The 26461-nt window shown below is 47.6% G+C and overlaps 1 protein-coding gene across 2 annotated transcripts; it reads left to right on the forward strand.

Annotated features, from left to right (window-relative positions):
- Nucleotides 1-222: 222 nt before the first annotated feature.
- On the forward strand, nucleotides 223-22368 carry Vsig10 (V-set and immunoglobulin domain containing 10). 2 transcript variants are annotated; one of them, XM_048342870.1, is made up of 9 exons: nucleotides 226-552; nucleotides 5123-5404; nucleotides 9629-9931; nucleotides 11639-11899; nucleotides 12309-12602; nucleotides 17246-17356; nucleotides 19519-19531; nucleotides 20626-20837; nucleotides 22166-22368. In XM_048342870.1, exons 1-9 carry the CDS (start codon nucleotides 474-476, stop codon nucleotides 22216-22218), a joined length of 1608 nt encoding a protein of 535 aa, XP_048198827.1. In that variant the 5' UTR covers nucleotides 226-473; the 3' UTR covers nucleotides 22219-22368. The 2 variants fall into 2 exon arrangements, with proteins under 2 accessions (XP_048198828.1, XP_048198827.1); XM_048342871.1 differs by lacking the exons at nucleotides 19519-19531; nucleotides 20626-20837; nucleotides 22166-22368 and adding an exon at nucleotides 17634-17758 and having other exon boundaries at nucleotides 223-552; nucleotides 17246-17398.
- Nucleotides 22369-26461: the final 4093 nt, after the last annotated feature.

The raw sequence follows: 26461 nt of genomic DNA on the forward strand, positions 1-26461 counted from the left end.
TCCCTGCCCCCTGAAGAATTTTTAAAGCCTCCAACTCCTGAGCCACGAGCCTGGCCAGTGCGGGTGTCCTGGCTCCATCGTGGGGTGTCCGTCGACTTATTTCGGCCAACGAGGGCCCCCTGGCTGGGAGGTCCGGGGTTCACCCCGGGGCGCGGGGCGGGGCGGGGCGCCGTCCGGGGCCTCGCCGTCCCGGCCTCGGGGGCGGACCGCGCTCTCCCGGCTCTGCGCGCGCCGGGCCGGCCCGGGCCGGCCGCGGTGGGAAGTCAGTCGCGCTCCCGCCGGGACGGGAGGAGGAGGCGGCCGCGCCCGTTGTTTTCCGCCGGCCCTGCGGGCGGGCGGGCGCAAGGGCGGGGTGCGCTCCGCTCCGGACCTGGCTCTCCGCCTCCCCGGACCGGAGGGGTGCACTCGGTACCCCGGGATCGCAGCCCCGGGACGCCCGAGCCTGCGACTGGCGAGCGCCCGGCAGGAGCGAGATGGCCGCGGGCGCCCGGGCGCCGCAGCCCCGCGTCCTGCTCTGCCTCGGGGCGCTGCTGGCCCGCGCGGTGTCCGCAGGTAAGGGTCGGGGCGGGCTGCCTCCTTCCCCACCTTCCTACGACTCCCCCTTCTGTCCCCCACCCTCCGTGGCGACGGTGCTCAGACGCAACCCCACTCTCCCCCGGCCGGGCCCGGCCCGGCTCCGCTCCGCCGGCCCCACACCTGCGTCCGTGCCGTCCCCCGCCAGCCCGCGGAGCCGAGCCGCCCCGGCTCCCACCCGCCCCATCTTAACAAACTTTTATTCGGAAGTGGTTTCCGATCACCACTGCTAGCCTTTGTTACAGAAGAGGAAATAGAGTTGCCCGCAAAGATATGTAGACTATTTCCTTTTAATTGGAAAAATATGTTTTGAGTTTGATTCGCCCGCGAGCGCACGCCCACGGTGCGGGGCCTAGGCGATGAGCAGGTGGGGGGGGGGCCGGGGGCCCGGGGCCGGGGCGCACCAGGCTGCAGTCCTCCCCGTGGCTCGGCTGGGAGCTAGCTGGCAGCAAGTGAGAGAAGTTCTTCGTTGCTGGACTTCGCCTGCACGGCTTCTCTTCCTAGGAGTCATATAAAAATGCATGAAATTTCCTGTAACCTCAATTTCCAAGTTATCTGGGAAAATGAGAAGGTCGATCTGTTTTCCCACTAGGAACTAGGCGTGGTCACCCTGTTTTTCATCAAGGCTTATCCCATCTTTCAGGGGTGAAGTTTTCCTGGGAATTAGGAGGGGTTCCCCCCGGGAGGGTGGTCAGTCCATGAGAACAGATTCCCCTCCCTTCATCTCCAGGTCACATGGCTATTTCCCCCTTGTTATCTGCATGGAACACTCCGTAGTATTCTTGGGAAAAGTTGCTAGGAAAACAACATTTGGGTGTAAAGCTAACTGTAAATATTAATACAGCAACAGCTTCCAGACAGCTTATAATGGATAGCTAAGTGCATTTGTAAGGCCCGAGTTTTTATCCCTTCCCAACATGGCAAAAAAAAAAAGTATTTTTAAAATTTATTGCTCCCTCTTTTATTGCATGTTCTGAATTCGAGGCTGGGGACAAGGGGCTCCCTGGACATGGTAAGAATGACTTCCATTGGCACAAAATGTTTCTGGGTCCTATTATCCCACTCTGGTGTGAGAGGCTGGACTATTTGGACCTGGAGCATTTGAGATGTGTGTGACAACCTCACATGGCCTGGTGACTTCTGTGAGACTTTAACTTAAACTTCCTGAACCTCAAATTTTGCCAAGAGCAAAACTAGGGGATCTAGGACCATCATGAATGGAACTTGTGTTTGATGGCTACCTTTCCTCTGCCAGTGCAAGACATCACTAATCAATGACTGTTCTCTTCTGAGCCAGGCACAGCTTCAGCTACATCTCTTGGTTAAATAATCTCTAAGGTAGTTAGACTAACAAGCAGGTAAAGCCCAGAGAAGTGCCCTGTCTTCAAAGGTTTCTTCTCTGACCATGTTCTACTCTTCCTTGGAGAAGAAAATATCTGTCCAAGCCTCAAAGTTAAAATTGTACCAGGGCTTTTCCAAGCAGCCATTCCTTTATTCCTTGGTACGGTATAAGGAAAGGGACAACCCTTCAGGGTTCAAGAACTCCCATTGCACCTGCAATTCCACAGTTCTTTCTTCCCTTCCTCGGTGGACACCTGAGAACCTGGGTTCCCAGCCAGATTGTTTGAAAATGATCCTCACCTGCTTTTTTTTTTTTTTTTTTTTTGGCCAGTCCTAAGACTTAGACTCAGGGCCTAAGCACTGTCCTTGGCTGCTTCTTGCTCAAGGCTGGCACTCTACCTCTTGAGCCTCAACACCACCACTTCCAGTTTTTTCTGTTTATGTGGTGCTGAGCTTCATGCATGCTAGGCAAGCACTCTACCACTAGGCCACATTTCCAGCCCTCCTCAGCTGCTTTTTAAAGTGCTCATTGACAAGTTTATTTATGTATTTATATATTTTGGCAGTTTGAGAATCTCTAACATTAGGTCTCATTCTCCACATTTCAGTTGGTGGCTTAGATTTTTTTTCCCAATCCCATCGTGGCTTGAAAGACTTGGGAATAGTATAACAAAAGATAGAAAGAAAATCAGAACTAAAATCCCCTTTCAAAAGAAGCCCCTTCTAATCAAAACAGACCATGGTGTATTCCTGTAATCCCAGCTTTAGGAGAGGAGAGGAGAGGCAGGAGGATCAGGAGTTTGTGATCAGCCCTGTCTCAAAAAACAAAAAGGCAGGAGGCATGGCTTAATCTCTGGCTTTAAAAAATACATGGCAGTTTCTCTCTCTCTCTCTCTCTCTCTCTCTCTCTCTCTCTCTCTCTCTCTCTCTCTCTCTCTCTCTCTCTCTCTCTCTCTCTCTCCTCTGTCTCTCTGTCTCCCTCCCCCTCCCCCCCACCTTTGCTCAAGGTTAACAACCACTTTAGCCACAGCTTTACTTCTTTTTTGGGTACTTAATTGGAGATGAGAGTCTCATGGACTTTCCTGCCGGGGCTGACTTTGAACCACAATCCTCAGATCTCAGCCACCTTAGTAGCTAGGATTACAGGTGTGGGCCATCAGCATCTGGCTCTTTTCTCTCTCTTTTTCTCTCACAAATGGGCCTGAGTCTCTAGAGGTAGGTGGCAACTTGTTTCACTGAAGCTTACTGAGACACAATTTACATACCAGGAAACCCACTCTGTTAAGAGCGTGCAGTTCTGTGGTTTAGAGTTCATTCACACAGCTGTATGACTGTCACCAATAACTGATTCCAGAACATCTTCATCAGCCCATAGCCCCACACCCCCCACCTCTCAAGTTGGGTGTTCTTTTTGAAGAGGCTGGACAATTGGGCTCTTCTCCCCAAAATGGACATTTTTTTTCTTGTCACCCAACAATGTCTTAATACCACATCGATAATTGTCTTTCAGCTGTCAGCTTTGCTTGAGTATCAGAATTACCTGTGGGGTCTGGGAAAGAGCCATTTCTGGCTTAGCAGTGTGTGCATATGTGCATATGCACGCACACATGTGTACACACATACTTGTACTGGGGCTAAAACTTAGGGCCTCCAGCTCCTGCTTGGCTTTTCTGCTCCAGGCTGGTGCTCTACTACTTGAATCACACACCTCCACTTTTGCCTTTTGCTGGTTAATTGGAGATAAGAATCTCACGGACGTCTCTGCCTGCTTGGGCTGGCTTCAAACCACCATCCTCAGATCTCAGCCTCCAACATAGCATTACAGGCATGAGCCACCAGCGCCCAGCAGGCTTCCGATATTTTGGAAGCACTGATAATTTGCCTTTGTCACCATGGCGGCCACTTCTGGTCCAGGCTTTTGGCTGGCTGTTCCTCTGATGGGCCTCATCCCCAGCTTTGCGTGTCAGGCACATACCTGTCCATGCCCCGGGTTGCTTCTTGGAAGAAGTCTGGCCTGGCACACTTCTCATCTGGACTGTTTATTTGCTGAGCTGAAATGGTCAGTTTATTGTCTGTTTTCCCTACCAGCTGTGAGTTCCTGGAGGTTTCTATCCAATGTGTCCTCCAGCAGGTGCCCACAGCCCAGCCCAGGGTCCATGTGATGGGGTGTGCATAGAGACCCCTGCTGTCAGCCTGTTCCTGCATGGAGCTGACCAGACAGCTGTCACCACAGGGTCACTGGCCCTAGGATGGAAAGGCAGAGGCCAGCTGGGCTTCTAGGCAAATGCAACCACATGGGTTCTGCAGTGGGACACCCCATCACAGGGAACAGCACAGCTGGTCAGCTGGACTCAGGAAAGTGGTACTCTGCTGGTCTTGCCTGGCTTTTTTTTTGTTTTTCGTCAGTCATCCGGCTTGAACTTGGGGCCTGAGCACTGTCTCTCAGCTCTTTTACTCAAGGCTAGCTCTCTACCACTGTGAGCCACAGGGGTTAATTGGAGATAAGAATCTCATAGACTTTCCTGCCCAGGCTGGATTCAAACCACAATCCTCAGATCTCAGCCTCCTGAGTAGCTAGGATTACAGGTTTGAGCCACTAGCACCCAGCCATAAGTACTATTGAAGCCTCTGCTGTCATCCTATTTGGCCAGTATTCCATTGGCTAAAGCCTGGTGACACAGAGCTGAGCCCAGGGCAAGAGTGGGTGGGTGCTGTGGTGAGCAGTGGCCAGCATGGATCGGGGGTAGGTGGGCAGCTGGGTTGTGTGTACCATCACCCCACATTCATGAACCACAGAACCTGTGTAGAGTGTCACGCAGGGGAGGCTTTCTTGTAGTGTTGCTTCTTCAAAAGATTGCTGGGTGCCAGTGGCTCACACCTGTAATCCCAGCTACTCAGGAAGCTGAGAGCTGAAGATCGTGGTTCAAAGACAACCCAGGCAGCAAGGTCCATGAGACTCTTATCTACAATAAACTACTCAGAAAAAGCAGTAAATGGCACTATGGGTCAAGAGGCAGATTGCCAGCCCTGATCATGAGGAGGCTCAGGGATAGCACCCAAGCCCTGCATTCAGCACCAGGACTAGCAAAAAACCAAGACACAACAAAACCCACACGCCCTTTTCAGATATGCTAATGCAGAAGGTTCTGTCCCAACAGCAAGGTTTGTTCCAAGAGAAACAGTAACAGCGTGACCTTTTCTTGTACAGGACTGGAGGCCGTAGTCATCGGCGAGGCCCTCGGCAGTGTCACCCTGCTCTGTGGCAATGCCTCAGCACCCAGGGGCCTGGTGACCTGGTACCGGAACGACTCGGAGCCTGTCTTCCTTCTGTCCTCCAATTCCAGCCTCCCACCTGCGGTGTCTCGCTTCTCTCTGGTGAATGCCAGCGCCCTGCACATTGAGGCTCTGAGCCTGCAGGATGAGGGCACCTACACCTGCCAGGAGGTCCTGAATAACACGCGCTGCTTCCCTGTGTCGCTGCAGGTGGCGGGTGAGTGGGGCTGCAGAGGCCTCTCCTAGTGCCCTGGACAGGACAGGAGGGGGGGAGCTTGGCTTTGGCAACACATGGGTCTAGGCTCTGCCACCTACAAGCTGAGTGATGCTAAAATGGGCTACCACACAGCCAGGCACCAGTGGCTTGTGACTCTAATTCTAGCTACTTAGGAGGCTAAGGTCTGAGGAACCAGCCAAGGAAGACAAATCAGCAAGACTCATAGCTCCAACTTATCAGCAAAATGCCTGGAGACTGGGGGCATGGCTCAAGTGGTAGATCACTTGAGCAAAAAAGCCCAGTTGAAGGGCGAGGCCCTGAGTTCAAACCCTAACAGCAGCACACCTATAAACAAGAAAGGATTTCTGCCCCCATAGAACTTCTGTGAAGAAGAGATGCTCGTTTATAGGGTGCTTCAAAGGCACATTACTTAGCTATTACTTTTTAGGTTATTGTTCATATCATCCTTACTGTCCATATTATTTTATCATACTTCATGGAGTCAGACTGCCTGTGTTCCGTCTAAAGCTGCCACTTAGCCTCTGTCACCTCGAGTAAGCATCCAGATATCTCCATGTTTGTTTTCCTCCTTTGTTCTTGGGGATAATAAATTGCAGTCTTTGCTAGGTAGAATGAATGCGCTTTGCTACAGTGGTAAGTACTTGATATGGCTCGCCTCGCTCTTCCCACCCTTTCCTGCAACACTCTTCCTGCCTGCTAGTACACACAGATGACATCAGAGTGGGTGTGTGCAGGCCACAGGCTGCAGGCTGGATCTAGCCAGCCACCAGCAGTGCACTGGCCTTCTCATGTCGCTGCAAGCTATGAATATTCCATACAGTTTTATATAGTTGGAAAAAAATCAGAAGAATATATGCAATTCAAATTCCAACGCCTGAAAATAAATGGATTATTATTGTTACTATTAGTATTATTACTGTGCCAGTACTAAGGCTTGAACTCAAGGTCTGGATGCTGGCCTTGAGCTTTTTTTGCTCAAAACTAGTGCTCCAGGGGCTGGAAATATGGCCTAGTGGCAAGAGTGCTTGCCTTGTATACATGAAGCCCTGGGTTCGATTCCTCAGCACCACATAGAAAAGTCCAGAAGTGGCACTGTGGCTCAAGTGGCAGAGTGCTCGTCTTAAGCAAAAAGAAGCCAGGGGCAGTGCTCAGGTCCTGAGTTCCCTCCAGAATTTTTAAACAGTTCTACCTTCTCCACGTCCTTACCTGTACTTATTTTTTGCCAGTCCTAGTGCTCTACCACTTGAGCCATAACTCCTCTTCTGGCTTTTTGGTGGTTAATTGGAGATAATAGAACCATGAGAATGGATGTTCTTTCTCAGTCTGGCTTCAAACTGTGATCCTCAGATCTTAGCCTCCTGAGTGGCTAGGATTACAGGTGTGAGCTACTGGTTCCCGGCTGCCTGAGCCTAACAGGACTCTGGGTGGGTCACACGCCTGTCTGTACCTTTCCAATATTCTTGACGAACATAGTTAAGAATTTGGCCACATACCTTTGTTCTCTTAATGAGAAAAGTTTGAAAATATCTTTATGTGGCCTTGGAAACTAGAGGAAAAACATTCCAAGATGTAACAAGTTATCTTGTTAGTGGCCTTGAATGTGGGAATAAACAGAGATGCTAAAGAGACACAAAGGTGGCCGTGTAAGGAGCTTTATCTTCCCTGTCACTTGGACCTGGAGTTCTGCTTGCCAGTCGGGGGGTGTTTGGCAACTGTTCAAGAGTCAAGTTTTCTGTTTTCTGTTCCTTCCTTCCTTCCTTTCTCTCTACTTTTCTTCTCCCCCCCCCCCTTCCTTCCTTCCTTTCTCTTTTTTTTTTTTTAACCAGTCCTGGTCTTGAACTCAGGGTCTGACCACTGTCTCTGGCTTCTTTTTTTTTTTTTTTTTTGGCCAGTCCTGGGGCCTTGGACTCAGGGCCTGAGCACTGTCCCTGGCTTCTTCCCGCTCAAGGCTAGCACTCCGCCACTTGAGCCACAGCGCCGCTTCTGGCCATTTTCTGTATATGTGGTGCTGGGGAATCGAACCTAGGGCCTCGTGTATCCGAGGCAGGCACTCTTGCCACTAGGCTATATCCCCAGCCCCTCTGGCTTCTTTTTGTTCAAGGCTAGCACTCTACTGCTTGAGCTAATTCTGGCATTTTCTTTTTCTTTTTCTTTCTTTTTTTTTTTTTGGCCAGTCCTGGGCCTTGAACTCAGGGCCTGAGCACTGTCCCTGGCTTCTTCTTGCTCAAGGCTAGCACTCTGCCACTTGAGCCACAGCGCCACTTCTGGCTGTTTTCTGTATATGTGGTACTGGGGAACCGAACCCAGGGCCTCATGTATACGAGGCAAGCTCTCTCACCACTAGGCCATATCCCCAGCCCCTCTTACTCAGCTTTCTTGCTCATGGCTAGCACTCTACCACTTGAGCCATGTCACAGGGCCATGTTTTTGATACTTCCTTAGAGATAAGAGTCTCTTGGACTTTGCTGCCTTGGCTGGCTTTGAACCTCCATCTTTGAATTTGAGCCTCTTGCTCTGAAGACAACTTCTAAGACAACTTTCTAAGATCTTCATGTGTTTTTTGTTATTGTTGTTTTGCCAGTCCTGAGGCTTGAACTCAGGACCTGGGCACTGTCCCTGAGCTTCTTTTGCTTAAGGCTAGCATTCTACCACAGGACCACAGCGCCACTTCAGCCTTTTTCTGTTTATGTGGCTTATGTGGAATCAAACCCAGGGCTTCATGCATGCTAGGCAAGCCCTCTACTACTAAGCCACCTTCCCAGCCTTCATGTTTCTTTGATGCTGCTGTGTCCTGTGCATTTGAGGAGCCAAGTTATCAGGTTCAGGATCAGCCTGTGGAAGACACTCACCGCACTTTCTGGGACATGCTGTAGGCTCTTCTGGGCTCCATTTTTCTGAAGCCTAGAAACTAGAGAACGGTGACATGTGGGTAATGAGGAGGCTTCGAACTGTGATTCTCAGATCTTGGCCTGCTAAGTAGCTAGGATTACAAGAGTGAGCCATCAGCACCGGGCCCCATTTCTTTTTCCACTTTGGATACAGAGTCTCACTAAACATCCCAGTCTGGCTCTGAATTCACTGTCCTCCTGCCTGGGATTGCAGGCATGTACCATCACACTCAGGAACCAATCCCATTTCTTACTGAAAGTTCTCCTGGACAGAAGCCCCTCTCAGCTGCCTTCTGGGGTTCTACACTGGTCAGACCAGGCCACTGGGGCCCGGCAGACCAAATGTGTCTCATGTGAGTCACATTACCTATGTGGCCTGGGTGTTGGCCACTAGAAGTTCAGAGACACCCTGTACCAAGTGTAGGCATGCCTAAGACCTGCCTGTCCACATACCCACCCACCAACCAACCAACCAACAGTGACCCTGGGCCTGAACACCTCTCCATCATCAGCTTTATTTCCCCCAGATGCTGTGTGGAAGGCAAAGAATCAGCTGACCCCTGCATTTGGGAAGAAGCTACCCCAACCTCACAAGCATATTGTCAAGACTCTACCTTAGAAACCCACCTTTCTATAGGCTATGCAGTGGCTAGGGCTGAGCAGAATTCAGGCCAAGTCAATACTTGCATTCAGGGGCACTGTGTGGCCCTTCGCAAATAATGGTTCCTAACAGCCTATTTCATTATTCCTTTTTTTTTTAATTTTGTCCCTGTGCATGCCTGTACATGCTGATATGGGGGCTTGAACTCCTTCTGGGCACTCACTGTCCCTGAGCCTTTTTTTTTTTTTTTTTTTTTGCTTGCTCAAGGCTAGCACTCTACCACTTGAACCAGAGCTCTATTTCCAGCTTTTTGGTGGTTAATTGGAGATAAGAATCTCACAGACTTTCTTTCCTGAGCTGCCTTCGCACCTCAACCCACAGATCTCAGCCTCCTGAGTAGCTAGGATTACAGGGGCAAGCCCTTGGCTTTAGGTGACCAAGATTCTGTGACTATTCCACAGCTCAGTGGACCCAGAGAGTCTCTGTCAGTCTCTCCTTGTATGCTCAGTTATATTTAAATCCTCATGTGATCATCTCCGTGTTTCTGTGTCCTTAATTTAGTGAAAAATTTGCCTCCCCCAAAGCAAACAATGTAAGTAAGGTCAGAGTGGATGTGCAGGCCTGCTGCTTCCTGATGGTTTTATGTGTCTTGTTCAGAGCCGCTGAGGAGCTCAAATGACCGCTTCCGTGTGCCCCTCTCTCTGTCGTTCCTAGATGGCCCCTACCAGGTGGAGGTCAACATCTCCACCGCAGGCTCCCTTCCCAATGGCACCCTGTTCGTGGCCAAGGGCTCCCAGGCGGCGTTCAGCTGCAGGAGCAGCGCCCGGCCTCCGCCCCTGGTGGAGTGGTGGTTCCAGGCCGCCCCGGGCCGGGCCGAGCTCTTTGGGAGCAACCGGACGCTCTCCAGCTTCGTGCTGCTGCAGATGTCACCAGGTCTCCAAGGGAACTACACCTGCGCGGCCACGAACACGCTCAGCGGGAGGCAGCGAAAGGTGACCGCCGAGCTCCTGGTCTACTGTGCGTAAGAGGCCACCCCCTCTCCGCCCGTCCACTCACCCTCGCCCTCGAGGAGCCTTCCCGAGGACTCACTCAAGTGTGCCCAAGACGCCAGGCCAAGCGTGTTTCTACAGCGCGCGCATCACATGCATGTGCACATTCCGGTCAGACAGGAAGTCATCCCCCCCCCCCCCATGCGCATGTGTCCACTCATAGGAAGCTATTTTCCCCTCCGATGCGCATGTGCACACTCAGGCTGTACATTATTACCTCCCCTCCCACAATGCGCATGCATCCACTTGGGTCAGACAGGAAGTCACGCCCTCCCCCCCGCAGCGCTCATGCGTACACTGGTCAGACAGGACATCATCTTAATCCCCCCCCCCCTTTCCCGGAAGCTGCCTGCTATCACAGATGGCCTCTGAGAACTCCCTGGTAGAACCAACGTGGGAAGACAAAGGGTTTATTGTGGCTCTCAGTCTGCAGGTTTTCTGTCAGTGACCGATGGCTAGGTCCTGTCCTTTGAGCCTGTAATGACACAGCCTGCCATGGTGAGAACAAGAGACAAAGGAAACCCATTCGCTCACTGCCTGGTGTGAGAGGGACCAGAAGAGGAAGGGGCAGAGTTCCCCAGATCCCTTCCAAGGCCACATCACCGAGATCCAAGAGCTTCCTCTTGGCCACACCTCTTAAAAGGCTCCACCATCGGCCTGTGGAGTCAAATGTGGGACCACACCATTATTTAACTCATAGTCTGTCGCAGAGCTACTCTAGATCCCGACTGCTGCAAATTCCAAAATACCCACATCACCTCCATTGAAAACTTCAAACCCTTTAAGCACTTACTCCTCTCCCTTTTCTGCTCCCCAGCCTCTGACAAACTCTAATCTGAGCTCTGTCTTTGTGAATTTATCAGTTTCCAGGTATTTGTTATAAATGGAACAAACATAGGACCTTATCAGATAAGAAATTCATTTTTTATAAGGTGATCACATTGTAACAAGGACCCAGGCCATGCTTGTTTCCCTTTCATGACTGAATAATAGTCCATTTGCCCTTGGCCAAGACAATCACTGTTAGTTTATAGGACCCAACATTGTGCCATAGAACTTTCTGGACAGGGATGATGGAGATGTTCTGTGTGGTCTTAATATAGCAGCTGTTTGTTACATGTGGTTACTGAATGTTTGAAATATGGCTATGCGATGGAGGAGCTAGATTTGTAATTTCATGTAATTAACTTAAATTTAAGTACTACTCTTGGCTAGAGAGAAGTGCAGACTTAACAACCAGCAGAGGAAATTTGGTGGCAAGTGCTGATTCTAGGTACTGTTTCAAGGTAGACTGTGGCTAAAAGTGTTTGGTTGTTGCTGTGGTTTTTGTTTTGTGCCAGTCCTGGTGCTTAAACTCAGGACCTTGAGTTCTCACTTGGCTTTTTATGCTTAAGGTATTATCACTTGAACCATCACGAAACTCTACTTTCTCAGCTTTTTGGTGGTTAATTGGAGATAAGAGTCACCTGCTATTGCCTACCCTGTCTGGTTTCAAATTAGATCCTCAGATCTCAGCCTTCTTAGTGGCTAGGATTATAGGCATGAACCATGTCACCTAACTGACTAGAGTTGTTGAGTTGGTGTTTCTCTGAGACCCTAATTCCAGAACCATTAATGCCAGCCCATGACACTCAGCATCTGTAATTAAGGCCATCTTTTCTCTGGTGTCTTGCAGCACCTCCTACATCAGCACCTCAGTGCTCTGCAGAGACGTCATTGGTGTCGTCCACGCTGCAGCTCACCTGTCGCTGGGATGGGGGATACCCTGAGCCCGACTTCTTGTGGACAGAGGAGCCAGGAGGGATGATTGTGGGGAACTCAACGCTGGGGGTAGAAACAGTGAACAACTCCCAGGTGGAGGATGGCAAGACGTTCAAATGCCTTGGCAGCCACATAGTGGGACCTGCATTGGGAGCCAGCTGTGTGGTGCAGATCAGTGAGTGTGGCTTGCTTTGTCCTGGGGCTTGGGGTCACCTGCCTTCCTTTTCTTCTCTGAGAATTGTTTGAAGATCATTCTGGGGAAGAATTGTTTGAAAGCACAGTGTGGTAGAGTGGCCTGAATTCCTTCTCAGGAAAGAAATCATATTCCTGAAGATGTCCAGACACAGCTTGCATCTCTCTTTTTTTTTTTCTTTGCCAGTCCTGGGATTTGGGACTCAGGGCCTGAGCACTGTCCCTGGCTTCTTTTTGCTCAAGGCTAGCACTCTAGCTCCTAAGCCACAGTGCCACTTCTGGCTTTTTCTATATATGTGGTGCTGGGGAATCAAACCCCACTAGGCCATATTCCCAGCCCCAGAGCTTGCATCTCTTTAAACATGTGTTTTTCTTTAACTTCTCATTTCCAGAGAGCCCCTCACTTCTCTCAGAGCCCATGAAGACTTGCTTCGTGGGGGGCAATGTGACACTCACCTGCCAAGTGTCCGGAGCTTCTCCTCTCGCCAAGATCCTGTGGCTGAGGAACCTCAGCCAGCCCGAGGTGGTCCTCCAGCCCAGCAACCACTACCTCATCACCCAGGCCGGCCAGAGCTCCAACCTCACTGTCCACAACTGTTCCCGGGACCTGGACGAGGGCTACTATGTCTGCCGAGCTGAAAACCCCGTGGGGGTGAGGGAGGTGGACATCTGGCTGAGTGTGAAAGGTGAGCCCAAAAGGTGGGGGAGGCCTGTGAAGAGCTTCTGCATGGAGACAGCCTGGGCCGCTTCTCCACCAGAGACATCGCATGTGCCTGCACTCCTCAAGGTGGCTAGGGAACAATTACGCAGTAATACGTGCACAGGGATCAAAAACACGAGATACATATATATATATATATAAAATATCACTATAACTCTATATATTTTACATCCTAAAGAATATAACAAACAAAAAAATGAAAAAGTTTGCAAGCTTAATAGAAGGCAAACACTTGAAGTCTCCATCCCATATTTATTTTTATTTACTTATTTAGTGTTCATCTTGGAGTTTGAACTCAGGACTTGAATATCTTTCGTATATTCTTCCAGTAACATACAAGTATGAGAATGTATTGATACATAATTTTGTATGTACACATATCATTTTGTAAATATTGCTAATTTTATAGGTCTTGATTATTTCAGTTTATTATTATTATTTTTCTGTTATGAGGCTTGAACTCAGGGCCTGGGCACTGTCCCTGAGCTTTTGTGATCAAGGCTAGCGCTTTACCACCTTGAGCCACAGAGCCACTTCTGGTTTTCTCGAGGTTCATTGGAGACAAGAGTCTCACAGACTTTCCTGCCTGAGCTGGCTTTGAACCATGATCCTCAGATCTCAGCCTCAGGTGTGAGCCACCAGCACTCAGCTGCTTCTTTTTTTTTTAGTTTGTAAATAGTCACTGTGGCTGTATACTGTGTAAAACAGTGGATATATTAAGTGGGTCAGAGGTTGCTAGAGTTGGTATGGGAGGCTAGCAGTGGAACAGGCAGAGCTCAGATTTCCCAGCAGTGGAAATCCTCCCAGATGTTGTAACCATAGATATGTGTCTTTGTGCCATCATCTAAACTCATAAACTCCATCAAGAGTGAGGCCTGATGCAAGCTATGGCCTCAAGTGACAATGAATGGGTAGATGCATGATGTGTCACTCTAGTAGGGGATTTGACGGCAGGGGGGCCTGTGTATATGTGGGGGAACTGTACATGCTGTGTAGTTTTGCTAGAAACCTAACTGCTCTAAATTTCTTTTTTTATTGTCAAACTGATATACAGAGCGGTTACAGTTTCATACTTTAGGCATTGGATACATTTCTTGTACTGTTTGTTACCTCCTCCCTCATCCCCCCCTCCCCCTTATCCTTTTCCCCCCATGAGTGGTTCAGTAGATTTACACTAAACAGTTTTGCAAGTATTGCTTCTGTAATCATTTGTCTTTTTACCCTGTATCTCTCGATTTTGGTATTCCCTTTCAGTTTCCTAGTTCTAATACCTGTATACACGGTTTCCAATGTACTCAGATAAGATACAGAGATAGTGAAGGTACAACCACAGGAAGGGCATACAAGAGGATCATCAATAATAGAAGCTACTGTTTCACATCGCATATTGAAAGTAATTACAACAGTGATATAACAGTTGTTTCCATAATATGGAGTTCATTTCACTTAGCATCATCTTTTGTGTTCATAAGGGTATAGCTATTGGGCTCTTGTGATCCTCTGCTGTGACTTGCCTAAACCTGTGCTAATTATTCCCTATGAGGGAGACCATAGAGTCCATGTTTCTTTGGGGTGGCTCACTTCACTTAGTATAATTTTTTCCAAGTCCTTCCATTTCCTAAAATTTTTTTTCTTCTATAAAAAAAATAAAGGCAGGGCTGGGAATATGGCCTAATGGCAAGAACGCTTGCCTCCTACACATGAAGATCTCGGTTCGATTCCCCAAACAGCCAGAAGGGGCGCTGTGGCTCAGGTGGCAGAGTGCTAGCCTTGAGCGGGTAGAAGCCAGGGACAGTGCTCAGGCCCTGAGTCCAAGGCCCAGGACTGGCCAAATAAATAAATGAATGAATGAATGAATGAATGAATGCAAAATAAGCAAGTCTTTTGTGTCTTGCTCCTTTCACTCTACATTTTCTTTCTAGGATTTATTCATGCAAATGCATATCATTATACTTCACACCTCTTTACCACTGCATGGCTTTCCATTGTGTCATCATTCCATAAGACAGTTATTCACTTTCCTGCTGATGGAGTGTTGCTGATTTTTGTCGTGATGATAACAGAGTTGCTATGGATATCTGTTTACTCAGTCCTTTGTATACTTGTACACCTCCCCAGACAAGCATTCCTCTAGATATGTACAAAGGTTATATGCATATTTATATAAAATAGGGGCTGGGAATATGGCCTAGTGGCAAGAGTGCTTGACTCGTATGCATGAGGCCCTGGGTTCGATTCCTCAGCACCACATATACAGAAAATGGCCAGAAGGGGCACTGTGGCTCAAGTGGCAGAGTGCTAGCCTTGAGCAAAAAAGAAGCCAGGGACAGTGCTCAGGCTCTGAGTTCACGGCCTAGGACTGGCCAAAAAAAAAAAAATTTTTATATAAAATACATATTTGTGCGCATCTTATCAAGAAGGTGTTCCACTTTCCAGTCTCAAAAGCAATAGACAAGAATTGGCTTGTTTCACATTTTTACTGGATTTGTCATTTTTGTCCATCCTCTATGTCAAAAAATAGAATCTCAGCTGAGCTCTGGGGGCTCACACCTGTAATCTGGCTACTCAGCAAGCTGAGATCTGAAGGTAATGGTTCAAAGCCAGCCTGTGCAGGAAAGTCTGTGGGACCCTTATCTCCAATTAAACACCTAAAAAACGGGAAGTAGAGCTGTGGTTCAAAGTGGCTGAGGGCTAGCCTTGAGCAAAAACACTCAGGGATAGTGCTGAGGCCCTGAATTCAAGCCCCAGAACCAAGCCAAACAAAAACAGAGTCTGAGTTTCTAATTTTCATTTATCTGATTACTAAGGTTTTGAGCCTGTTCCATAGCTTTCTTACAGATATGTAGGGGTGTTGCTTTTTTGTGTTTTGCTTTGGAAGTTCTTCATGCTAATTCCTCATTGATTTTATGTTATACATATCTTTTAGTTTGGTCTTATCCACTTTATGATGTCCTGTGATATACAAATGTTACTTAATGTACTTGATCTTATGAAATTTTTCTTGTATGATTAGCAATTTTTATGCCTTATGAAGAAATTCTTGGCTGGGAATGTGACTTAGTGGTAGAGTGTTTCCCTAGCACGCACGAAGCCCTGGGTTCAGTTCCTCAGCACCACACACACAGAAAAAGCCAGAGGTGGCGCTGTGGCTCAAGAGGTAGAGTGCTAGTCTTGAGCAAAAAAGAAACCAGGGACAGTACTCAGGCCCTGAGTCCAAGCCCCAGGACTGGCAAAAAAAAAAAAAAAAAAAAAAAAAAAAAAATCAAATGTAAGAAATTCTTCCAGGGCTGGGGATATGGCCTAGTGGCAAGAGCACTTGCCTCGTATACTTGAAGCCCTGGGTTCAATTCCCCAGCACCACATATACAGAAAATGGCCAGAAGTGGTGCTGTGACTCAAGTGGCAGAGTGCTAGCCTTGAGCAAAAAGAAGTCAGGGACAGTGCTCAGGCCCTGAGTCCAAGCCCCAGGACTGGCAAAAAAAAAAAAAAAAAAAATGAAAAAAGAAAAAAATTCTTCCATATACCAGGGTCACAAAAATAGTCTTCTTAAAGTTGCCTCTCAAGGTTTTAACATTTTCCTTTGCACAGTTAAGCCTTTCTTAGGAATTTTGTTTTGAATTAGTACTTTCACAAAGTAAGTCTTTCATTAATGTGGAATTTCTTTTTCTCCTAATTTTTATAACCCATTTGATCCAGTGCCATTCATTAACTTCTTTTTTGTCCACTAATCTGTCATAGGTCAAGTTTCTAAATGTGTGTGCCTACAAATTTTTTTGTTTTGTCCATTGATCCCTCTGTTTATCAAGCACAGATAACTCCATTCTTTTTTTTTTGGCCAGTCTTGGGGCTTGAACTCAGGGCCTGGGCACTGTTCTTCCTAAGCTTCTTTTCCTCAAGGCTAGCACTCTAGCACTCCAGCCACAGTGCCACGGTCCAGCCTTTTCTGTTTATTTGTGGTACTGAGGAATGGAGCCCAGAGCTTCCTGCATGCTAGGCAAGCACTCTACCACTAAGCCACATTCCCAGCCCTATTCTTACTTTCTTGAGGTCTGGTCAACAGAGATTTATTTTAAAAGCATAAACCTAATGTTGAACAAGATAAGCATGTTACAAAAAAGATGTGTTTATTCACATGAAATTGGAAAAGGGGCCAAACTCAAGCTGGGAGTATACTTCAGCTCAGAGGTCAAGCACTTGCTTAGCATGCGCAAGACCCAGGCTTCAATCCTCAGCACTGCTTGGGGCAGTGAGGGGCAGGGGATGGGGGATGCAAAATTAACCTTTAGACTATGACCTTAGAAGACAGCCAATAAGGATTGGGATAACAAAGAGCCAAGAGGGAGGGCAATGTTTTGTTATTTGAACTTAGTTTTAGTTACTTGAATGTTCAGCAGAGATTTTTAACTTTCCAAGATGCATCCCCATCATGCCCTTTGACTCCCACAAACTGTCTGCGTGAGGCTGGATGAGGAGCTATTGGTCTGGCATTGGAAAGTGATCTTGTGTTTGGGTTTAAGGTCATGAAGCCACAGTAATTGCCGGGTTTAGGGAGAGAACAGGTGTGGCCCTTTTGGCTGGATGAGTCTTCACTGTGATTTGTCTTTACAGAGCCTGTCAATGTCGGGAGCATGGTGGGAACCATCATCAGCCTCTTCCTGTTGGGAGTGGCCACGATTTCTGGGCTTCTGTTGTATTACAGCCCTGTGTTCTGCTGGAAAGGTAAAGGCTTCCTGGTCCCTTTGCTTCTCCTTCAGGCTTCTTTTTTTTTTTTTTTTTTTTTTTTTTTGGCCAGTCCTGGGCCTTGGACTCAGGGCCTGAGCACTGTCCCTGGCTTCTTCCCGCTCAAGGCTAGCGCTCTGCCACTTGAGCCACAGCGCCGCTTCTGGCCGTTTTCTGTATATGTGGTGCTGGGGAATCGAACCTAGGGCCTCGTGTATCCGAGGCAGGCACTCTTGCCACTAGGCTATATCCCCAGCCCCCCTTCAGGCTTCTTAAGAAGGTGTGAGGGGCTGGGCACCTGTAAATCATGCCTGTAATCCTAGCTACTCAGGAGGATGAGACATGAGGATGTCAGTTTGAAGCCAGCCAAAGCAGGAGAGTCCCTGAGACTCTTATCTCTAATTTACCACAAAAAAAAAAAAAACAGAAATGGAGCTGTGGTTCAAGTGATAGAGCACAAGCCTTGAGCAGAAAAAGCTTAGGAACAGTGCCTAAGCCCTAACATGGCACAACAGAAAGAAGAAAAAAAGAAAATGTGTTGGGGCTGGGAATGTGGCTCAGCACTAGAGTGCTTGCCTAGCATGAAGCCCTGGGTTTGATTCTTCAGCATCACATATGTAGAAAAAGCTGGAAGTGGCACTGTGGCTCAAGTGGCAGAGTGCTAGCCTTGAGCAAAAAAAGAAGCCAGGGGCAGTGCTCAGGCCCTGAGTTCAAGCCCCAGGACTGGCAAACAAAACAAAACAAAATGTGTGGTTGGTGGGAAGGAAGCCATTGTTCAGCTCCACCTGACATCCCATCTGTAGACTTCTTCATGGGGTCAACAGGTGCCACAGTGCTTAAGTATTACCTGCCATCCCTGTGCTTTTTAGAACCTTATACATTGGGTGTTTCTCTGTTCCATCTTTTTTTGGCCAGTACTGGGGCTGGAACTCAGGGCCTGAGCACTGTCCCTGGCTTCTTTTTGCTTAAGGCCAGCTCTCTGCCATTTGAGCCACAGCGCCACTTCTGGCTTTTTCTATATATGTGGTGCTAAGGACTGGAACCCAGGGCTTCATGGATGCTAGGCAACCACTCTACCACTAGACCATACTCCCAGCCCCCTCTGTTCCATCTTTTGTGTTTTGTTTCATTTTTGGCAGTTGTGGGGCTTGAACCCAGGGCCTGGGCACTGTCCCTGAGCTCTTTTACTCAGGGCTAGCACTCTACCACTTTGAGCCATAGCTCCACTTTTGGTGTTTGAGTGGTTCATTGGAAATAAGAGTCTCGCGGGGACTTTTCTTCCTGTGCTGGCTTTGAACCACAATTGTCAAATCTCAGCCTCCTGAGTAGCTAAGATTACAGGAGTGAGCCAACAGCACCCAGGTTTTTATTTTTCCTTTTTTCTGGTCCTGGGGCTTGAACTCTGGGCTTGGCTGATGTTCCTGAGCTCTTCAGCTCAAGGCTAGTTTTCTACCACTGAAGCCACAGCACTACTTCCTGTTTGCTGGTTGCTAATTGGAGATAAGAGTCTCATGGACTTTCCTGCCTGGGCTGGTTTTGAACTGCTATCCTCAGATCTTAGCTTCTTGAGTATCTAGGATTACAGATGTGAGCCACCAGTACTGGCTCCATGAGACTCTTATCTCTAACCACCATGAAACTGGAAGTGACACTGCAGCTCCTGCACTAGTGCAGCTAGCTGCACTCCAGCTAGCTTTGAGTGAAAAAGTTCAGGGACAGTACCAAGGCCCTAAGTTCGTCACATGACCAATGAAATAAAAGGAGAAACTTTAAGCTATTTCTTTTAAACAAGTGATTCTGTATGTTGTCAGGACTGAGAATAATGAAATTTTATTAGAAAGTATGTATATTTACCAGTTCTGGGACTTGAACTCAGGGCCTGGGCACTGTCTCTGAGCTTCTTTTGCTCAAGGCTAGCACTCTACTTGAGCCACTTCTGACTTTTTCTGTGATTAATTGGAGATGACTCTCACGTTTCCTGCCTGGGCTGGCTTCAAACCAGAATTCTCAGATCTCAGCTTCCTACATAGCTAGAATTACAGGCATGAGCTACCAGCCCCCAGCTTGTCCCATCTTTTGTACCGGTCAATTTGTTTTAACTTGACTTGTGGGAGTTTAGTGGTGGTACTGGATACTGACTTCTGTTTTCTTCTCTTCTGTAGGAGGCACTTTGAGGTGAGTGTTCTCAAGATTCAAAGATTTCATTTCCATACATTCATCTTCCTTGTTTGCTTTCCTTTCATAAGAACCACAATAGCAAGTTCCCGTGGGCACCCATCTCTGCACAACACACCGAGAGCTTCCTAAGGCCTTCGGAGAAGCCCTTGGTCACCTCAGAGTGGGGGTGGCATTTCTGTTTCCCTTGGGGGGAGGACGCCCAGTGAAGGTATCCCTGAAAGCTCATCCAGGAAGAGATGGCTGGCCCCACTTCCTGACTCAGGTCTGATCAATGCCAAAATCTGTTTTGTTTTTGTTTTGCCAGTCCTGGGCCTTGAACTCAGGGCCTGAGCACTGTCCCTGAGCTTCTTTTGCTCAAGGTAGCACTCAACCACTTGAGCCATAGCACCATTTCTGGCTTTTTCTGTTTATGTGATACTGAAGAATCGAACCCAGGGCTTCAGGCATGCTAGGCAAGCACTCTACCACTAAGCCACATTCCCAGCCCTGTTGTTGTTGTTGTTGTTGTTGTTGTTGTTGTTGTTGTTGTTGTTATTTCAAACCTCAGGGCAAAGGCACTTTGTGGGCCTGCCATTGATACATGAAGAGATTGCATACATGGTAGCTTAGTCATTTGTGCTTTTGTTTATTACATTTCCTAACATGAGACAAAAAGATAATCCAAAATCTAACAGGATGCTTTAGAAGATGACTTTGAACATGCTCAGAATCCTCTACCCTTCAAAGCAAACTCCAGTTGAGGCAGAGTTAACAATTTTTTGTGGCCCAGGTTAGCTTCGGATGGCAGTCCTCAAGTCTCAGCCTCCTGAATAACTGGAATTACAGGCGTGAGCCACTGATGCCTTGCTGTATATTTTGTTTTTTAAGAACCTGAGTGGGGTCAAAGAATTAACTTCTTTTCTATGGTCTATGGACAAAAAATTCCTCTTTCTCATTCATGATGATGGGATACTTACAAAGTGTTGTGGGACCATCTTTTACTATCCTGTGTCACACCATTGTTCCCTGTAAGTCTGGAAAGATCTAGTCTTCACTGTTCAGTAAGAAGAAAAACAAGATGTTATTTTATTTTCCCTCCTTTTGAAAAATAGGGGCCAGGACATGGGGGATGTGATGGTTTTGGTGGATTCAGAAGAGGAAGAGGAAGCAGAGGGAGTGGAGAAGGAGGATGCAGATGAGGAGGAAGATGAGACAAGAGAGGAGTTGACAAAAGAAGTCCACAAGCATGGCCATATTCACAGAGTGACCGCGCTGGTGAATGGAAACCTAGAGCAGTTGAAGAACGGACTCCAAGATCTCCAAGGTGAGCCCTCCTTCCATGCTAACATTCAGATCTGTGCACTGAGCATCTACTAGATCTGCAGTGTGTAAGCTTGGCTTATTTATCTTTTTTTGTCAGTTGTGGGGCTTAAACTCTGGGCCTGGGCACTGTCTGTGAGCTTTTTCGCTCAAGGCTAGCATGCTACCACTTTGAGCTATAGCACCACATTGGGTTTTCTGGTGATTCACTGGAAATAACCATCTCGGGGACTTTCCTGTTAAGGCTGGCTTCAAACCCTGATCCTCAGATCCCAGCCCACTGAGTAGCTAGGATTACATACAGGTGTGAGCCACTGGCACCCAGCCTGAGCTTGGCCTTTTAAAGTGGATTTCATGTTTAAACATGGGACCTATCCCTTCCAAGGTTCTCTCAATCTGCATGTGCAAATATTCTGAGATCTGAAACAGTTTGGATCCTAAGCATTTGGGGTAAGATAGTTGACGTTGACAAGTATAACTGCTGGTAAAAGAACTGACAAACGTTTATCAAGACGCTTACTCGCTGTGTAAAGCACACAATGGGCACTATTGAATAGCACTGATGAAAATTCACATGCAGGTACCTTTAGGACAGTCATGAATCGATAAGACACAGGGGAGCCCCCCCCCCCCCATCCTCCTAACATTTGGACGTAACAATAGGACTTTCTCAAAGAGGACTGTGATTAAATTACCTGATTGATGGCTGATAGATTTAAAAATTCCAGCCAGGTGCTAGTGCCTCACACTTGTAATCCTAGCTACTTAGGAAGCGAAGATCTGAGGATCCCAATTTGAAGACAAACCTGGCAGGAAAGTCTGGGAGACTCTTACCTCTAATTAACTACTTTTTTGTTGAAAGTGGAATTAGGACTCAAGTGGTACAACACTAGTCTTGAGCAAGAAAACAAAAACAAAAAAAACAGGTTCAATGCCCAGGCCCTAAGTTCAAATCCCAGGACTGACGTGTACACGTGTGTGTATTACAGGACCTCTGAGAATGATGAGAGCATTGGACAGGCCCAGCTTTCTAAGAAGAGGCAAATATGAGACCAGTCTGTGAGGACTGTTGAGTTTGAATAAGGAAGAATAAGAGCAGTAAGGGTGTGAGAGCCAGGGGCACGATAGATAGCAAGCATCAAGCATTTCTAGAGGATTCTGAATTAAGACAGGCAGTGGCACACCCTGCCCCAGCTCCAACATGAAGCCTAACTCTGTGGCTTCAGCAGGAGTTACAAATCCCTGACACCACTGTAGCCTGGCAGAGGAAACAACGCCTTGCCATTGCACTGAGATCACTGAGTCTCCCCCACCCCCCACCTCTCTGAACAGATGACAACAGTGCACAGCAGAGTGACAGTGTTCAAGACGAGGAGCCATCATGAAGAGGACCTGCCCATTGTCATCTCGTCTTGAAAGCTGGGAAAGCTCCATTTGAAAAACAAGCTCCTTGCTCAGACACCTGACCCCCATCACTGCCTGGGAGCTTGCATTCGCAACAGCAGCCAAGCAGAAACATACTTCCATCTTTCTTTCCATCTTTCATCATTGCTTTGATTTGCTGGAAGTTTTCGGTATGATAAGACATTCTGGGAAGGAGCAACATTGGGGGGCGGTGGGGGGGAGTTGCAAGTAGTAACAGAGGTGCCATTTTGGCTGTGTCACCTGGCTCCGTGCAGGTTGGCTGTGACTAGACATTGATATGCAAGAGGGAGCACTGGTCTTGGTGCTGTATACCACTATTAAAGATTTGGGGCCTGGCCCTGGTGGCTCACGCCTGTAAGCTACTCAGGAACCTGAGTTCTGAGGATTGGGGTTCAAAAGCCAGCCCAGGCAGGAAAATCCATGAGAGTTTTATCACCAATTAACCGAAAAGAAGCTGGAATTGAAGGTCAAGTGGTAGCATGCCCGCCTTGAGTGAAAAAAGTCAAGTGAGAGCACAAGGCCTTGAGTTCAAGCCCCACTATTGAGGGGAAAATAATGATTTGTAACAGCTTGTCCCAGCAAAAAAGGACAATCTAGTCAGACAATGAGACTTCCTTTATCACTGTTCCGGTGAGGAGCAGGTAGGGGTCTCCCCCTGGGAAAGGCAGGGTGTCAGGTGCCAGGACAAGTTGGAAGAAGGCAGTTTGGCTCCTAAGGCTTTACAATCAGGACACTCTTGAATCTGGGCCCTGCCCCTTCATTGCTTTGTCTCTGTCTGGGCCTCTATTTCCTCATCTGTAAAATGGGCAACATCGCTGCCTTCCAGCCCTGTTTGTTCATGGGTGAGGATTAATAGAAGTCATTTGGAAGGACATAATAGTCCTAGGAGGTGCTCCATAGCCATTGTTAGTTACCTTCTTTGCCTTCTCTTCAGGAAAAAAATACACATCCACTGTAAGTTCAGAGCTGCTTTGGGGCCTTGGGCCTGTCTTTTTTTTTTTGTCTGAGGTCGGGATTTGAACTTGATACCTGATGCTTTTACTCACTGGCTAGCCACTCCACCAATCCCGGGCCTTTGAGTCTTCACTGAACAGTCTCCTGGAAGGCTGAGGCATTTTCCTGGGGACTATTTTCCCCTGGAGACAGAGTTCCTTTCTCAGGAGGCTCTGATGAGAGGCTGGAAGGGTTCCTCACAGTCTTTTTAGGTAGGAAAGCTGCCTAAGTGATGGATGGCCCAACATCGGCTTCCAGCACTTTCCATTCATTTCTTCTGTTGCTTTGGAAGGAGGAAGAATTCCATGCCACAGATAGTCCATCTGGCCTCAGTTTGTCTGTTTCAGAAATAGAAAACTTGTTTCCTTCCAATTTCTTAAAGATGTTATGAGCAGAGCTGGGAATGTGGCTTAGTGGTAGAGTGCTTGCCTAGCAAGCATGAAGCCCTGGGTTCAATTCCTCAGTACCACATACACAGAAGAGGATAGAAGTGGCGTTGTGGTTCAAGTGGTAGACTTCTAGCCTTGAGCAAAAGAAGCTCAGGGACAGTGCCCAGGCCCTGAGTTCAAGCACCCCAGGACTGGCCCCCCCCCCCCAAAAAAAAAGATGTTATGAGCATACATTGATCACCTCTGTAGATTCCAAATGAAAACAACATGGCAGGTGGGGGAGGCTGGGAATATGGCCTAGTGGTAAAGTGCTCACCTCATATACTTGAAGCCCTGGGTTCAATTCCTCAGCACCACATATATAGAAAAAGCCATAGTGGCACTGTGGCTCAAATGGTCGAGTACTAGCCTTGAGCACAAAGAAGCCAGGAACAGTGCTTAGGCCCTGTGTTCAAGCTCCAGGACTGGCAAAAAACAAAACAGGGCTGGGGATATGGCCTAGTGGCAAGAGTGCCTGCCTCGGATACACAAGGCCCTAGGTTCGATTCCCCAGCACCACATATACAGAAAACGGCCAGAAGCGGCGCTGTGGCTCAAGTGGCAGAGTGCTAGCCTTGTGCAAAAAGAAGCCAGGGACAGTGCTCAGGCCCTGAGTCCAAGGCCCAGGACTGGCCAAAAAAAAAGTCAGGACTTTACAGAGGCGGAAACAAAAACATTAGACCTGAATTTTCACTCTGACATTGCCTATATCTGCTCAGGTGAGTCTAGGGAGCCCGGGAGAGCCCGCTTTCTCCAGTGGCGGGGGTTAGGTACTGGAGATGCAAAGGTAAGCTACAGGTGTGGTTGGGAAGGTCTCTTTTCTTCTATGAAGGAACTTAACGAATCACTAGAGGTGTGCCCTGTCCCCAGTTCAGGATGCTGGGGAGTCAGGGACCGGCTGCACTGCTCACCACCCAGGAACACCTGTAAATGGCAAATCTCCTGATTCAGACTTGTTGAATGGGACCTCAGGTACTGGGTCACTCTAAACAGGCTGGCTGTGGGCACCATTCTAGAAGAGAGCCCCAGTTGCAGCAATGGCTGTGAGAGTTTTGATGATGAATTCTTGAATTTGAGAACCTACTATTCAGAGACAAGAAGTTAGAAAAAGAAAGTAGGAGCGGGGGTAGGGAGTGGAGGATGGTCATCTGGAAATGGAGAACACATTTGCCAGGTAGCCGGGACACCATCCACAGCTTCTTCCCCTTCCCTTGCATGCACACACACCTCATGATGGGAAATATTTGAGGGTTTTTCCACTGGCAAATGAGAGACTCCAGGGCTTGGTGCCAAATGCCAGGAGGCCCTGACCCTCTGTGACTGCTGTCACTCCTGTCAGCCCCAGGTGGCACATTGATAGGTGGGGGGCAGTTGAGACTCAAGAGTTCATGTCTTAAAGAATTTATAAAGAATCAAGAGCTTGGTTTTTCTCTTCTCTTTTCCTTAATAAGATCCAAGCCAAATCCACTATCATGGTGGCTATGGCTTACAGTCTTAGTGGGACAATGTCCAAATTGCAACATTGTATTAAAAAAAAGACCTTAATCTGTGTGTATTTTTAATAACTCTGGGACTTCAGGGTCTACTTATCAGAAGTAGGAAGATAAACACATCAGGTCAATTACAATTGTGTTGCTTTTCTTTAAAACCTGGAGTACCCTGGGTGGGGGCTATGAAATCCTGTGGCCTAGATATTAGCTCTATTACTTACAAGTCCAAACAGGACCTACAATTTCAGCAGGAAAAGACACCATGGAAAATTTCCATACTTTGAACACTGAAATCTGGAGGGAGGGGAATCATTCTTGCTGGGTAAGAATTGCTTCTGATGTAGTCAAGTGCCAACTCATATTGTCACCTGGGGCTGGCTATAAACTGCTGGAAGGAAAAAAGAAGCAGATGGCTCTGTTATTTACATTTTAATGTTTGCTAGGGAAAGGTTGATAGAAATTAGTTCCAAGGTTATGAATTTTTAAATTACAGAATAAAATTATTTTTAAATATGTTTCAGTGATGATGATTTGGACCTGATTAGTAAATGGTTTACAAAAACAAGTGTGCCAGAAAAAATGCGCTTTTTTTTTCAAACTGTCTTTCCTATTAGGAAGAATACTATTTTTTATTTTTTTTTTTTTTGCCAGTTCTGGGCTTGAACTCAGGGCCTGGGCAGTGCCCCTGAGCTTGTTTTTGCTCAAGGCTAGCACTCTACCACTTGAGCCGCAGCACCACTTCTGGCTTTTTCTGTTTATGTGGTGCTGAGGAATCAAACCTAGGACTTCATGCATGCTAGGCAAGCACTCTACCGTTGTCTCAGTAGCCCTGAGACTACTGTTGTTACCACTTCATGTATAGAGATGTATATTAAGGAGCTGGTGTATATTAAGTGGTAGTGTGCTTGCCTACCAATGCCCTAGGATCTGTCTCCAACACTACAAAACAAACCATGGAAATAGGGCCTGAAGTCACTAAGGATGAGAATTTGGGACAGGAGAAATTTTGGGGGGAAAAAAACCAGCAAAACGGTGGGTGGTGGGGGAAACGAGCAGAGTTAAAAAATGTGGAAATAATACAGCTGGGAATAAAATTGGAATCTAAGGAGAGCAGATAATAAAAAATGAAATGGGAACCTAAGTGAAGGAGACCATTATAGAGGTTGAAGATGAAAGTGAGGTTCACAATAAATCTAATAAATGCCCCACAGAAAGTGGAGGTTAGTAAAGGGGGTAGGGGGAGGAGGAGGAGCAGACAGAGGAGGAGGATGGAGAGGTCCCCAAATGGACAG

Source organism: Perognathus longimembris, chromosome 3 (assembly GCF_023159225.1).
Source record: "Perognathus longimembris pacificus isolate PPM17 chromosome 3, ASM2315922v1, whole genome shotgun sequence".
Taxonomy (NCBI): Eukaryota; Metazoa; Chordata; class Mammalia; order Rodentia; family Heteromyidae; genus Perognathus; species Perognathus longimembris.